Below are 15,608 nucleotides of genomic sequence, written 5' to 3' on the forward strand. Positions count from 1 at the left end.
GTCTTATCAAGGGTGTGCTGGGGTGTGCACCTGCCTGGCCCAAGCTCCTGCCTGCATACCTGTTTACGAGAGAGTGAGACAGTGAGTACTATTTGGTTTTGTTTATGTTTGTTTATTAGTAGCAGTAGTAATAGTAGCAATAGTAATAGTAGTAGGAGTAATAGTAGTAGTAATAGTAGTAGTAGTAGTAGTGGTAGTAGTAGTGGTAATAGTAGGCAAGTAGTAGTAGTAGTAGTAGTAGTAGTAGTAGTAGTAGTAGTAGTAGTAGTAGTAGTAGTAGTAGTATTATTATTATTAGTAGTAGTAGTAGTAGTAATAGTAATAATAGTAGTAGTAGTAGTAGTAGTAGTAGTAGTAGTAGTAGTAGTAGTAGTAGTAGTAGTAGTAGTAGTAGTAGTAGTGATAGTAGTAGTAGTAGTATAGTAGTGGTAGCAGTAGTAGTGGTAGTAGTAGTAGTAGTAACAGTATTATTATTATTATTATTATTAGTAGTAGTAGTAATAGTAATAATAGTAGTAGTAGTAGTAGTAGTAGTAGTAGTAGTAGTTGTTGTTGTTGTTTGATTAATTATTTTCCCGTTTTATTTATTTATTCATTTATATTTTATTATTGTTTTTATTATTATTTTTTGTTATCACTGGTTATCCTTCAATGCACGTCTGTCCCTCCTCCTCCTCCTCTTCTTCTTCTTCCTCCTCCTCCACCTACTACTACTACTACTTCCTCCTCCTCTTCCTCTTTCTCCTCCTTCTATATCTTGTGCTTACTTTTTTTTCTTATCTTCCTCTCCTTCTCCTTCTACTTCTTCCTCCTCTTCCTCCTCCTCTTCCTAACTTGTCTTCCATCTGCCTCCTCCTCCTCCTCCTCCATATTCCAAGCATTACCCTCCCCCCTCCCCTTTCCAGGATACTCGCACGTGATTGGCTGATCGGGGCGAGAGAAGACTTCTGATTGGCGGACGCTGCACCCTCCTCCTCCTCCTCCTCCTTCCTCCTCTTCTTCCTCTTCCTCCTGTTTGCGTCGTACTTGCTATTTCTTTGTTTCTTTGATTCTTCTTCCTTTTTCTCCTCCTCCTCCTCCTTCTCCTTTTTCTTCTCTTTCTCCTCCTCTTCTTTTTTTTCTCTCTCCTCCTATTTCTCCTTTCCTTTCTTTCTTTCTTTTCTCTCACTCCTCCTCCTCCTTTTTCCTCCTCTTCCTCTTCCAACATGCGTCACAGTACTACCCTCCTCCTCCTCCTCCTCCTCCTCCCCCTCCTCCTCCTCCCCTCTTCCTCCTCCTCCACCCCCACCCCTTCCCCCCTTTTCCTCCACAAATACCTCTTCCCCAAGGGACTCTCAAGGTTAATCTCTCCCCCGTGGCAAGACAACTGGCAGGTACACACGTCCTTCGGGGTCGCCCCACGGGGTGTCCCAGGGGGCTACCGAGGTTCCCAAGGAGCCTATTATGGTACCTCTGAGGGGGGTTACACTAGTGGGGGTCATTCTACTGGAGGTCATCGCCACACGGGACTGGACCACGTGCCCTATGGGCCAGGTCATGATTTCCCAAGAGGTCAAGGCCACCGCGTTGGAGGTCAGCAGTATGGAAGTTATCGCCCTGGAAGTCATCATGGAACAAGTCATCAAGGTGGTCATCTGTCAGGTACTGGAGGTCATCATGGAACAAGTCATCAAGGAAGTCATCTGTCAGGTACTGGAGGAGGTCATGAAGTAGGAAGTCATCAAGGAAGTAATCTGTTAAGTACTGGAGGAGGTCACCAGTTTGGAAGTCATCAGTTTGGAGGTCAACATGGAGATCATCATGGAGAAGATCATCATGGAGGAGATCATCATGGAGTAGCTCATCATGGAGAAGATCATCATGGAGAAGATCATCATGGAGTAAGTCATCAGTTTGGAGGTCAACATGGAGATCATCATGGAACCAGTCATCAAGGAAGTCATCTCTCCAGCCATCAGAAAGGTCAACTCGGGTCACCAGGTCGTCTCACATTAAGTCCAGTTCACACTCACGATCTCAGTCATCATGAAGGTCAACTCGTTCGAGGTCAGCCTCCCGTCGGCCTCCTCCCGCCAAGCCAACAAGGTAAAATCAAGGTCACACTTCATCCCTTGCTCCAAGGTCAGCTCTCGATGGAAGGTCAAGGTGAATCACAAGGTCAAACTCTAGGTCAAGGTCAAAATTCCCTTCACACTCACGATCAAGGTCATCAGGAAGGTCAACTCGGGTCATCAGATCGTCCTACACTCGGTCCAGGTCACACTCACGATCACGATCATCATGAAGGTCAACCCGTTCGAGGTCAGCCTCCCGTCGGCATCCTCCCACCAAGCGAACAAGGTAAAATAAAGGTCACACTTCATCTCTCGCTCCAAGGTCAGTTCTCGATTGAAGGTCAAGGTCAAACTTTCATTCAAGGTCACATCAAGCCTCAACTTGTAGATCACATTGCGCCCAAGCCTCCAACTCAAGGTCAACCCCAAGATCAAACTTCACCCCGACCACAAATCAAGCCTCCAGTTGAAAGTCACAGAGGCCAAACTTCACCCCGACCTCAAATCAAGCCTCCAGTTGAAAGTCACAGAGGTCAAACTTCACTCCGACCTCAACTCCAGGCACAAGGTCACAAAGGTCAAGTTCCCGGGGGCGACAACATCAAGTGGGGTCACGCTCATGTCGGGGATGAGCTCATCGGCTTCCATATTCACGGAGATGATCCCAACCTCAGCGTCGACTACTTTGACCATGACCATCTGGATGGACACCCCCATGACCATGGCCACGGGAACGGCCACATACGCGGAAAGCCCCACGCCCATAGCCACGGAATGCCACACTACCACGACCATACTGACACCAACACCCAGAACCGTACCCATGCAGACGACCACCCAAACGACCACACCGCGGGAACGACAGAGGTGCATAAAACCGACCGTGATCTCGCCGCCATCATCGAGTTAGGACACTATGACCATGGGCATATCCAAGGACAGAAAAGTAAAAACAAACACGATTTTGGACCGCTTATAAAATTCGGTCCGCCCACGTTCAAATTAACCCTAGAAGACGACCACGGACACGGACATTCCCACGGACACTCCCACGGACATGACCACCACGACGACCACCATGATGACCCCGGGCATCAAGGTCAAAAGGTCACCGCAGAAGTCACCGGCATTGATTCAGGATTGTTAGGTGAGTGTGTGTGTGTGTGTGTGTGTGTGTGTGTGTGTGTGTGTGTGTGTGTGTGTGTGTGTGTATCTCTCTCTCTCTCTCTCTCTCTCTCTCTCTCTCTCTCTCTCTCTCTCTAACCCCGCTCCCCCACAGGTGAGGTCAGTCCCGCCCCCCTGAGGTCAAAGGTCAAGGAAGAAAAGAGCGCCAATACTGAGGTCATATTGGAAATAATTGACCTGAGAACCCAATTTACAGGTCAGTAGTAGTAGTAGTGTAGTAGTAGTAGTAGTAGTAGTAGTAGTAGTAGTAGTAGTAGTAGTAGTGTAGTAGTAATAGTAGTAGTAGCAGGGGAAGTGGGGTGAGGAATATTAAAGAGGGTGCTGATTCTCATAGTAGCAGTAGTAGTAGTAGTAGTAGAAGTAGTAGTAGTAGTAGTAGGGGCTGTGGGGTGAGGAATAGTAGGTTTAAGAGGGTACTGATTCTCGTGGTGACAGTAGTAGTAGTAGTAGTAGTATAAAGTAGTCTAAAGCTGAATATAAGTAATAAATAATAACAATTTTTTTTTTATTAATTAAAATTCTCTCTCTCTCTCTCTCTCTCTCTCTCTCTCTCTCTCTCTCTCTCTCTCTCTCTCTCTCTCTCTCTCTCTCTCAGCAAACTAAAGAAGTCAACCCAAACAAGATGGCCTTAACCCTGGGCGCATATATTTTCTTCTTCTTGCTTATTATTTCCTAAGGCACACTCTCTGCTTGCTGTAAAAGAGGCAGCTGATTGGCCCTTAGAAACACACTTGGCAGTGTGATTTTAGGGTTGAAATGTGAGGAAAGATTTGGCATTTCTCAGAGGCCAAATAGAGATGGGTTTAACTGTTTTTTTTCTATTCATATTCTGTATCTCTTTTTTTTCTGCATCTTACATAGTGCAATTAAATACAAGTATGTCGATGAGCGGCAAAGGCCCGCCGCTAGGGGAGTGTCAGGGCCACCGTAGTGGCTGGTCGGGTCACACCACACGCTCCTCTCCCTGCAGAGAGGAGCGTTGCGGCGTGTGGGCAGCACACCAGCTACTACTACTACCACCTCCAGGAGTCGCGGCAGGGCCGTCTGAGCCCGCCGGAGCACGAGGGCGGCTCTTGCCTCCTCGTCCTGCGGGTCCTCGGTGTGCTGCTGTCTGAGCTGGGCCGTGGCGGGGCAGGACAGCAGGTAGTGGACCAGGGGGCGATGGACGACTGCTTCGCAGTGGTCACACTGCCGGCCCACGAAGTCGTTTCTTATCTTCTGTAGCGTGCGGCAGCCAAGCCAAAGGCGATGCAGCATGACCTGGTCTGCCGTAGCCAGCTCACGGCCGGAATGAAGTGGCTGGTGGTCGGTGGCTCTGGTGTACCAGGCACCCCTGCCCCGAGTACCGCTCCAGCTGCCTGTGCAGTTCCTCTGCGGAGGTGGCAGCAGCGCGTCTGGCCTGCACTTTGGCTTGCTGCAGGCTGGGCAGGACATTGCTGGTTACGGCTGGCATGCTGGTGACTGCGCGGGCCGCCTTGTCAGCTGCCTCGTTCCCGCGCAGGCCTACGTGGCTGGGCACCCAGTTGAGATTGACGCGGCGCCCCTGTGCGGCGATGCTCTGGGTGAGGCCCAGGATGGTGGTGACGAGCCGCATGTTGTTAACTGGTGCAAGGTAAAGTGAGGCAAGTCAGGTATTCCCACGTGGGGGTGGCGCTGGACCAGAATTTGTGTGGACTGCGCGGGCAGACCGTGACGTCACAGGCTAGACGAGGAATAGGTATGATTGCTGTGGGGACTTCAGTGAGAGTTCAGTCTTGACTCTTGACCTATAGCCACCGGCGAGAGGAGGTTTATTTGAGCGGTCCGTTTTCTTTGACATGGGAAACTGTTATATAGTATGCCTTCGTGCTGCATTGGGTATGTGATCTTGGTCCAACAAATATGAGGTTGTGGAATACTTTGGGCATAAATGAACATAAAACATCTTTCACAAACCCAGCTGCTTCTTCTCGGGAAGTTTTTGTGTTTGCAGATGCTCCCCACCTACTGAAGCTGATAAGAAACATTTTTTTAGAATATGCATTCACTGTAGATGATAATTGTCATGCAACTGTTACTAGCAGCAGTGTTAGAGAAATTATAATCCGAAGAGTCCGCGATTTAAAAACATCTCACCGTCTATCTCATCAACATATAAATGTTCAAGGTGTGAAAAGAATGAATGTCAGACTTCCTACGCAGTTGATATCTGAAACTACTGCTAAGAGCATTCAATACTTTGGTGAATAAGGCCTTCTCAAATCCAAAGACTGGGATGATACAGGAAATTTCATAGCTTTAGTTGATGCATGGTTTGATTTTTAACTCAAAAACTCCTCATGATAAGAAAGACTCACGATTAGCCTATGACATTCACTTAAAGCAGCAAAATGAGGTCTTGCAAAAAATGATGAAAGCCATACTGTGCATGAGAGTTGGCAACAGAAGGAGTTTATACCCCTTCCAAAAGGGAATTCTTGTATCTTGTCAGTCCCTGGCTATATTATATACACAATGTTAATATGTAGTTTATGTTAATAGGAGCACATCGCATAGCAATGCTATTGTAAACAGAATCGAATTCCATATGCTGTCCTCAAGTCGACGACAGCGATCCTCTTTTTTATAAACACTATGTTCAAGTACTTATAGAGGGGTTGCACTGACGCCACACCGCTTCGCTTTTGTTTTAGGAAAAACAACTGTCAGCCATTTTGGGAGGCACGAGCGATCAGCTGAGCCCTTGCCCCCTGATGATGGCTGGCCCGTGCCTCCCGTTTTCATATCACAGTCTAAGTGAATATGGAAAAAATCTGGACAGTGCGGCTAGGCTTCGTTATATAACTATCCATTAGGCTGCCAAATGATGATGCACATACAGTATATAACATTTGTTATCAAACTTCAAGATATATTTGATGATAAGAACAATGAATATATGACTAATTTGACCCCGGGCATCCCCGGGCGGTGTTTAGTAAGAACATAAGAACGTAAAGGGTTCGCAAAAAGCCCACTGACCTATACTTGGCAGCCCCTGTCTACCTACCGCGAGTGGCAGTGTAGCACCTATCAGTAACAGTAATTGATGGGCCACTAACACACCCACCCACACAGTAATAGATGGACACTAACACCCACACCCACACAGTATTGGATGGACAATTGACACACCTACCCACACAGTAACAGATGGACCCTAACACCCACACCCACACAGTAATAGATACACTAACACCCACACCCACGCAGTAATAGATGGGCCACTAACACACCCACCCACACAGTAATAGATGGACACTAACACCCACACAGTAATGGATGGACACTAACACACCTACCCACACAGTAGCAGATGGACACTAACACACACACTCACACAGTAATAGATGGACACTAACACACATACCCATACAGTAATAGACGGGCCACTAACACCCACACTCACACATTAATAGATGGGCCACTAACACACCCACCCTCGCGGGGTCAAGACGTGTCACTTGGCGCTCCCCATAGCAGCCACGGGGTCAGTTTGTTGACCCTTCTTTTTCTTTTTTTTCTTCTTCTCCTTCGCTCCCTATTCCCCCGCCCCTTCCCATTGTTTTCAAGGTACTCATTATTACAAAGAACACTCGTGAAATGTTGTGACATTATACAGACATACAGTGAGTGCACGCAGTGTGTTGGTGCTGGAAGTGTAGTGAGTGCTGTGTCGCCAACACAACACCGAGGACACGCTCAAGCTCCGGAGGACGAAATCACCCAGCAGCAGAGGAAGGTCAGTTCGGGTGGCAGGCAATGAGGCAGCCTCGTCACTCAGGTTTGGAGCAAGATGCACAGCACCTTCATCAACGCTGTGCACTTGTTCGAAAAGATGGACACCAACACAACCACCCACACAGTAACAGATGGACACTAACACACACACCACACAGTAATAGATGGACACTATCACACACTTACAAGCCAGTAACAGATGGACACCAACACACACACCACACAGCAACTGGGACCTGTCACACACCCAGCACCCTACCTGATGGACACTAACACACCCACCCACATCAGGAAGAGATGGACACTTCACCACCCACACAGTAATAGATGGACACTAACACACCCACTCACACAGTAATAGATGGACACTAATACACACACTCACACAGTAACAGATGGACACTAACAAACCCACCCACACAGTAACAGATGGACACTAACACACACACTCACACAGTAACAGATGGACACTAACACACCCACCCACACAGTAACAGATGGACACTAACACACAGTAGTAGTAACAGATGAACACTAACACACCCACCCACACAGTAATAGATGGACACTAACACCCACACCCACACAGTAATAGATGGACACTAACACACCCACCCACACAGTAACAGATGGACACTAACACACACACTCACACAGTAATAGATGGACACTAACACACCCACCCACACAGTAATAGATGGGCCACTAACACACACACCCACACAGTAATAGATGGGCCACTAACACACCCACCCACACAGTAACAGATGGACACTAACACACCCACCCACACAGTAATAGATGGACACTAACACACCCACCCACACAGTAATAGATGGACACTAACACACCCACCCACACAGTAACAGATGGACACTAACACACCCACCCACACAGTAACAGATGGACACTAACACACACACTCACACAGTAATAGATGGGCCACTAACATACCCACCCACACAGTAATAGATGGGCCACTAACAACCACACCCACACAGTAATAGATGGGGGCACTAACACACCCACCCACACAGTAATAGATGGGCCACTAACACACCCACCCACACAGTAATAGATGGACACTAACACCCACACCCACACAGTAACAGATGGACACTAACACCCACACCCACACAGTAACAGATGGACACTAACACACCCACCCACACAGTAATAGATGGGCCACTAACAACCACACCCACACAGTAATAGATGGGGGCACTAACACACCCACCCACACAGTAATAGATGGGCCACTAACACACCCACCCACACAGTAATAGATGGGCCACTAACACACGCCCACACAGTAACAGATGGACACTAACATACACACCAACACAGTAACAGATGGGACACTAACACCCACACCCACACAGTAATAGATGGACACTAACACCCACACCCACACAGTAATAGATGGACACTAACACCCACACCCACACAGTAATAGATGGGCCACTAACACCCACACCCACAGAGTAACAGATGGACACTAACACCCACACCCACACAGTAGCAGATGGACACTAACACACACACTAACATAGTAATAGATGGGCCACTAACACAAACACCAGCACAGTAACATATGGCGGGGAAAAACTGAGGAACTCTCTTGCGGTAAATATGTGCCTCCCAAAATGGCGGGCCTTTGCGGGGCAGCTGAGAAGTGATCAGTTGATCGCTGCTGATGACGTCCCGTGCAACCTCTCTATATGCCCACTGTACTCCCGCCTCTTCTTCGCCGGCCAGGGCGCCAAACACGACGTAGTGCATTCCCACTGGTTTTATTTCGCCCTCCTCACGGGAACTGGCGACGAGATGGGATGTTTGGGAGCGTCAGCCTAACACAGGCATCATACCATCATGCCATGCATTCCAGGTGAGTAGCAGTGCCTCCTTGACCACTACAAACACAACACTGGCGACGAGATGGGATGTTTGTGAGCGTCAGCCTAACACAGGCATCATACCATCATGTCATTTCAGGTGAGTAGCAGTGCCTCCACTTGACCACTACAAACACAACACTGGCGACGAGCGGCTGATCTGACTGTGACACGCGTGTGAGGCTGGCATCAGGCAAGTCTGACAAGTTCCACGCACCCCGTCTCCTACAACCATGGTTCTGGACGTCCCAGCCCTCAAAGAGTTCCAGGTGTTTGAGGATTCCTCCGGTGTGGCACAACGCTGGAAGAAATGATGCACAGCATTCGACTACTACATTCTGGCCACCGGCGTGACGAAGGACGAGCAGAAGAGAGCACTATTACTTCATGTGGCAGGCCAGGAAGTGCAGGACGTATTCGCCACACTCACACTAGCGGATGAGACTTTCAAGTCAACCAAAGAGGTACTGGACAAGTATTTTGCCCCCAAGACAAATGTCAGGTATGAGAGATTTTTGTTTAGGCAGTGTTCACAGCAGTCACATGAATCAGTTGATTCATTTGTCACCCTATTACACAAATTAGCATCCACATGTGCATTTCAGGATTCTAATGATGTGATTATTGACCAAATCATTGAGAAGTGTAGTTCACATGAGCTGAGGAAAAAGTTATTGCAGGAAAAAACTCTACACTTGACAAGGTACAAGAAGTCGCTAGAGCCTTGGAAGCTGCTAACATGCAATCCAAAAGCATTGAAGGCAAACTAGTCACGGCTTCCGAAACTCAAGTGTACAAGGTTGCTCTGGGTAACAAACAATATCACTCACAGAAGGAGAAATTCCAAACACAGCGTAAACCTAAACAGTCTAAACCTTCTCAGGATTTTCAAGGTCGACAACAAGCACATAATAACTACACCAGAAAGTCCACACAAGGTGAATGTTTCAGATGTGGTATGCAAGGTCATAAACCCTATGATAATCAGAAATGCCCAGCCACGGGTAAGACATGTGGTAAATGTGTTTACCTTGGTCATTTTGCTAAACAATGCAGAGGTTCCAAGCCTAAACAGATTCACTCCACGTCAGAGTCACAAGGCAATACTCAGTCTTCACAAACAGCAAATCACAACAAGGTTAGCAGTATTCGTGATTCTACAGAAACAGATTTTGCTTTTCAGATAAATTCAGTCAGCCAAAAGCTGCAGAGAGTGTATGTTACTATTCATGTCAATAATATACCTATTTCAATGCAGTTGGACACAGCAGCAGATGTTACAGTCATGTCTGAGGAAGTAGCTAACAACATTCCCAATCTATTGATTCAGCCTTATGATAAAGAGTAGAAGGATTATAGTGAGCATGTTATTGATGTCTAAGGCACTGCTATTGTACACGTTCAGTATGGTCAACAGAATATTGGTGTATTACCGATTACCATTGTGCAAGGAAGACAACCCACATTGTTAGGCTTAAATTGGATAAGACTCATAGATCTTGATTGGGATAATCTTTTGAAGGTGGAAATGCAGGACAAAGAAAATGACATGTCATTGCAAGGAGTCTTATCAGAGTTTTCAAATGTCTTTGAAGGAAACAAGGGCACAGTTAAGGGCATCAAGGCAACATTAAATCTTAAGCCTGAAGCAACACCAAAATTCTTTGCTCCACGACCAATTCCATTTGCTTTGAAAGCATTGGTAGAACAGGAAATAAGAAGATTAGAGACAGAAAACATATGGAAAAGAGTAACATATTCAGAATGGGTTACTCCATTAGTTCCCATTGCCAAGAGGGATGGTGGCATCATATCGTGTGGAGACTATAAAGTTACTGTAAACACCCAGATACAGGTAGCTCAACACCCTTTGCCAAACCCCACAGATATGTTTGCTGTTTTGGGAGGATGTAAGGTATTCTCAAAAAATTATTTGAAACATGCATTTCAGCAGCTGATCATGGATGAGAAATCACAAGAAATCTGCACTATAAACACGCATTTAGGTCTTCTCCGCCCACAAAGATTACCTTTTGGGGTAGCCAGCAGTCCTGCCATTTGGCAACAAACCATGGACAAGCTTTTCACAGGTCTATCTGGAGTATTTTGCTTCATTGACGACATCTTAGTAGCGGGAAAAGATGAAAAGGAGCACCGCCAAAGGCTCAGATCAGTTTTGCAACGTATTCAAGAAAATGGTATTCAGGTACACAAGGACAAATGCAATTTTCAAGTGCCTTATGTGGAATACTTAGGTTTTATCATTGATGAACAAGGGATACACAAAACCAGAGACAAAGTACAAGCAGTACAAGATGCAAAGGTTCCTGATAGTGTTAAGGATCTTAAATCTTTTTTGGGACTTGTAACTTTTTATGGTAGATTCATCAAAGACTTAACTACCATTGCACACCCTCTCTCAATTACTTAAGAGTGATTCAGATTGGAACTGGTCAGTTGATTGCCAAGCTGCTTTTGAGAAAATCAAAACTGAAATAACATCACCTAGTTTTCTTACACATTTTCAGAAGGATTTACCAGTTATTCTTGTATGTGATGCTTCTCAAGTGGGAGTAGGCGCAGTGTTAGCTCACATTATGCCGGATGGTGCTGAAAAACCTATTGCATTTGCTTCAAGATCTTTGCATAAAGCTGAAATAAATTATTCACAGATTGAAAAGGAAGCTTTAGCTTTAGTGTATGGAGTTACTAAATTCCACATGTATCTGTATGGCAGACAGAGTTTTAAGTTAGTCACAGACCACAAACCATTACTTGCTATTGTAGGTCCAAAGGTAGGCTTACCAACTTTAGTGGCAGCAAGACTTCAACGATGGGTAGTTATATTGGCAGCTTATAACTATTCCTTGGAGTACAGACCAACCACCAAAATGGGTAATGCCGATGCACTTTCAAGACTGCCAGTAGGTAAGGCTCCAGCACAGCCAGAGGACAGTATTCTCATGATTCAAAGTTTCAATTTGCCTATAACAGCTAAAGATATTGCATCCAGCACCCAAAAAGGTCCTGTTCTCTTAAAGGTTTTTCAAGGACTGATCACAGGTAGAAGGTCTATAGTGCATAATGATGAGTGTAAACCATATCTAGATGTTTGGTCAGAGCTCAGCGTGGAACAAAATTGTATACTCAGAGGAGCCAGAGTTGTAGTTTACAGGGCACTGAGGAAACATGTTCTGAAGGAGATTCATGCAGATCATCAAGGTATTGTCAGGTCTAAAGCTTTAGCCAGAACTTTTGTATGGTGGCCATGCATGGATAAGGAAGTTGAGGCGTATATCAGAAAATGTTCAGAATGTGTCATTCATCAAAACAATCCTCAAGCAGTACGTTCTCATCCATGGGAGTGTCCAAGATATCCTTGGCAGCGACTACATATTGATTTTGCTGGACCTTTTCTAGGACATTCATATTTGATTGCAATAGATGTATAAAGTAAATGGCCAGAATTAGTAGTCATGCAAACAACCACATCCTTAGCAACCATCAAGGTTCTCATGCAAATTTTTGCTACACATGGTCTACCCGAACGTATTGTGTCGGATAATGGTCCACAGTTTACTTCTCAGGAGTTTAAAGATTTTGTAGATGTAAATGGCATACATCACACCTTCTCAGCACCTTATCACCCATCTACGAATGGAGAAGCTGAAAGATTTGTGCAGACATTCAAGCACAACATGAAGTGTAGACAAGCTACTTCAGCTACCGTATCCATTTGTATAACCAAATTCCTTTTAGCTTACAGAACCACACCTCATGCTACAACAGGTATGACACCTTCCAGTCATCTGATGGGAAGGAGAATTAGGAACAGGTTAGATCTGCTGACACCAAACTTTCAAGGAGAACAAGAATAAAGAGGTTGGAAGCAGTTACAAAAATAGGGAACTGTTAGAGATTTTCCATGTCCCTCTCCTATCCTTGTTCGTTCCTACAACACACCAGAAAAATGGGTACCTGGTGAAATTGTATGTAAGTTGGGAAATATGCACTATGAGGTAAAGGCAAATGGAAATTTAATGAAAAGGCATGTAGATCAGTTATGTCCATCATGTTTAGAGAAAGACACTGATGTAACAGCTGAGCACACCCATGATGTATTTTTTTCCAGCAACCCGAGGTGAAGTTTCCACACCTTTGGACACAAGTTCAGCTCCAGGCAGACTGAACCCCTCAGTCCAGTTGCACCCCCTGTGCAAACCTCACCTCTAGTTGCAAAAAGGGCTCTTCCTCCTAGAGTTACGAGAGGAGTACCTCCTACTCGCTTAGATTTATAAGCAAGGCCTTTGTAGATTTAAGGGTATAATGTCATGTAATATTACAATGTTTTGCAATGTACAGTGTATGGCTGTGAAGCACATTCCATGAAGGTAATGGAAGAGTCATGTATTAGAGTTATCTTTCTGTAACGGGGAAGGAAGTATTATATACACAATGTTAATATGTAGTTTATGTTAATAGGAGCACATCGCATAGCAATACTATTGTAAACAGAATCGAATTTCATATGCTGTCCTCAAGTCGACGACAGCGGTCCTCTTTTTTATAAACACTATGTTCAAGTACTTATATGCCCACTGTACTCCCGCCTCTTCTTCGCCGGCCAGGGCGCCAAACACGACGTAGTGCATTCCCACTGGTTTTATTTCGCCCTCCTCACGGGAACTGGCGACAAGATGGGATGTTTGGGAGCGTCAGCCTAACACAGGCATCATACCATCATGTCATGCATTCCGGGTGAGTAGCAGTGCCTCCTTGACCACTACAAACACAACACTGGCTACGAGATGGGATGTTTGGGAGCGTCAGCCTAACACAGGCATCATACCATCATGTCATGCATTCCAGGTGAGTAGCAGTGCCTCCACTTGACCACTACAAACACAACAGGCTAATCTCTATGCTTTTCTTAAGTTACAATTTGGATTTCAGTACCTAATAACACATAGAATAAATCAAGATAGCCTTGAACATTTCTATGGATATATGAGACAAATGGGAGCTTCCTACCAACATCCAAATGCAGTACAAGTCAGATACAGGATCAGATCATTTCTCCTTGGGAAACGCTGTGAACTGGTGGGGAGTAACTACAACACTGATAAGAAAAATAAAGATGTCACATTGACAGAAATGTCATTTTCAGAAAAAGTTGCTGACAGCTGTGACAGTAAGGTAAACACAGTAGAATCTGAGCTCATGCTGTCAGCTATGTTATTCGCTTGTGATGAAAATTTTGATATTGAAATGGATAAAGACCTTAAAACAAGCACTGTCGAAGAAGTTTTTGAACTGCGCATGGAGTCAGAGGCATTAAGATATGTAGGTGGTTTTATTGCACGTAAGTTCCCACAGTGTGATTTTCTTGGGAATCATGTAAATAAGTCAAAGGACACACACAGGAGAAATCTCCAGAAAAGATGGAAAACTCTTTGTACCATCTGATGAGTTTTATTCCAAGCTGAGGAAAATGGAGAAACTGTTTGTAGTGGATCATGGAGACCTATACCAGAGAAAAACTGTATGAGTAGGCTAAGTAGCTACATTTATAAGGAAACATGTAGAATTGCCTAAAGTTGTTGTGGCATACTTTGTAAAATGTAGTGTGTTTTTTAGATTAAGGATTTTGAATAGAAATCTGGATAACACCTCAAAGAAGGTGAATGAGAAAATAAAAAAAAGTCATGAAATAAAGTCTACAAACATAAAACATATTTCATTATAATCCTTATTACAAATAATAGAGAAAGTATACCCCTTTTAGGTTATTTTTTATGAGATCCTAAGCTAATTTAACAGTTTAGTACTGTGTATAATTTCATCAGGCATATATCTACTGTACAAATACAAATCATAAGGCTGTAGCCTTAATGCATAGCACAACGGAAGCTACCAAGCTGTAGAGGGAAGGACCTCAATGAGTTTAACTGCACTGGGCAGTGGGCACCATGGTCTATACCCGAGACTTTGGTGAACAAATACTCTAAAGAGGAATGGGAGCCCTGCACATGCCCTATAGTCATTATTATTATTATATGAGTGAATTGTCCTAACACTCCAGGGAAAATTAATGCAGAGGGCACTAAAACAACTGAAAATGCATTCCAGGATCAGAACCCACTTAGACATGCAACGGACTACATTACATTAGGATGCCTTTAAATTCTCTCTCTCTCTCTCTAGCCTGTGACGTCACTTAGAATGCGCAGAGTGGTGGGGTAGGGGGTATAGCGTACTGGAAATTTAGTTTTATGCCTAACCTCAATTGGCATAATTTTTGGTATATTCAGGGGTGTTTTTAATATTATTTCATTTATATTCATAATAAGGTGCTGGAAGTCAAAGACGTTGACCAGATTTTATAATATATCTAGTGAATAAAACATCAGAAAAAAGCATTATACACATCAGATGAGGGTATCGTTCCTCTTGGTACCGTTTCAGGACCTAAAGTTCCTGATCACTGCAGAACGCGTATTGTTCGTGTTGTTTCTATCATAATCCCAGCTCAAGTGGGCCTATGGAAAATATAATGCAAGGTTAAGCTGGGTTTCTCGGTGATGCACTTACTGCTCAGTAATACAGACTTGCTCTTTGCTTTCTATACCTATATATTACAAATATAAATGTTTTGTATGCCATTGAAATTTAACTACCATTTTTTTTTTTGTGTGTGTGTATGGATCAGTGCAGG

At 44.7% G+C, this 15,608-nt stretch overlaps 1 protein-coding gene across 5 annotated transcripts in view; it reads left to right on the forward strand.

Annotated features, from left to right (window-relative positions):
* LOC126997920 (uncharacterized protein K02A2.6-like) overlaps positions 1-15,608 on the forward strand; it is a 25,224-nt gene continuing 9,616 nt past the window's right edge. The window contains exons 1-5 of one of the 5 annotated variants that reach the window (XM_050859149.1): positions 1-81; positions 906-3,201; positions 3,334-3,435; positions 8,994-13,762; positions 14,061-14,657. In XM_050859149.1, coding sequence (XP_050715106.1) covers positions 10,422-11,324 — 903 coding nt within the window. In that variant the 5' untranslated portion in view covers positions 1-81; positions 906-3,201; positions 3,334-3,435; positions 8,994-10,421 and the 3' untranslated portion in view covers positions 11,325-13,762; positions 14,061-14,657. Of the gene's footprint in view, positions 82-905; positions 3,202-3,333; positions 3,436-8,206; positions 8,887-8,993; positions 14,658-15,608 lie in introns of those variants that run through there. The other 4 variants (XM_050859146.1, XM_050859147.1, XM_050859148.1 and 1 more) reach the window with 4 other exon arrangements.

This window comes from Eriocheir sinensis, chromosome 13, assembly GCF_024679095.1.
Source record: "Eriocheir sinensis breed Jianghai 21 chromosome 13, ASM2467909v1, whole genome shotgun sequence".
NCBI lineage: Eukaryota > Metazoa > Arthropoda > Malacostraca > Decapoda > Varunidae > Eriocheir > Eriocheir sinensis.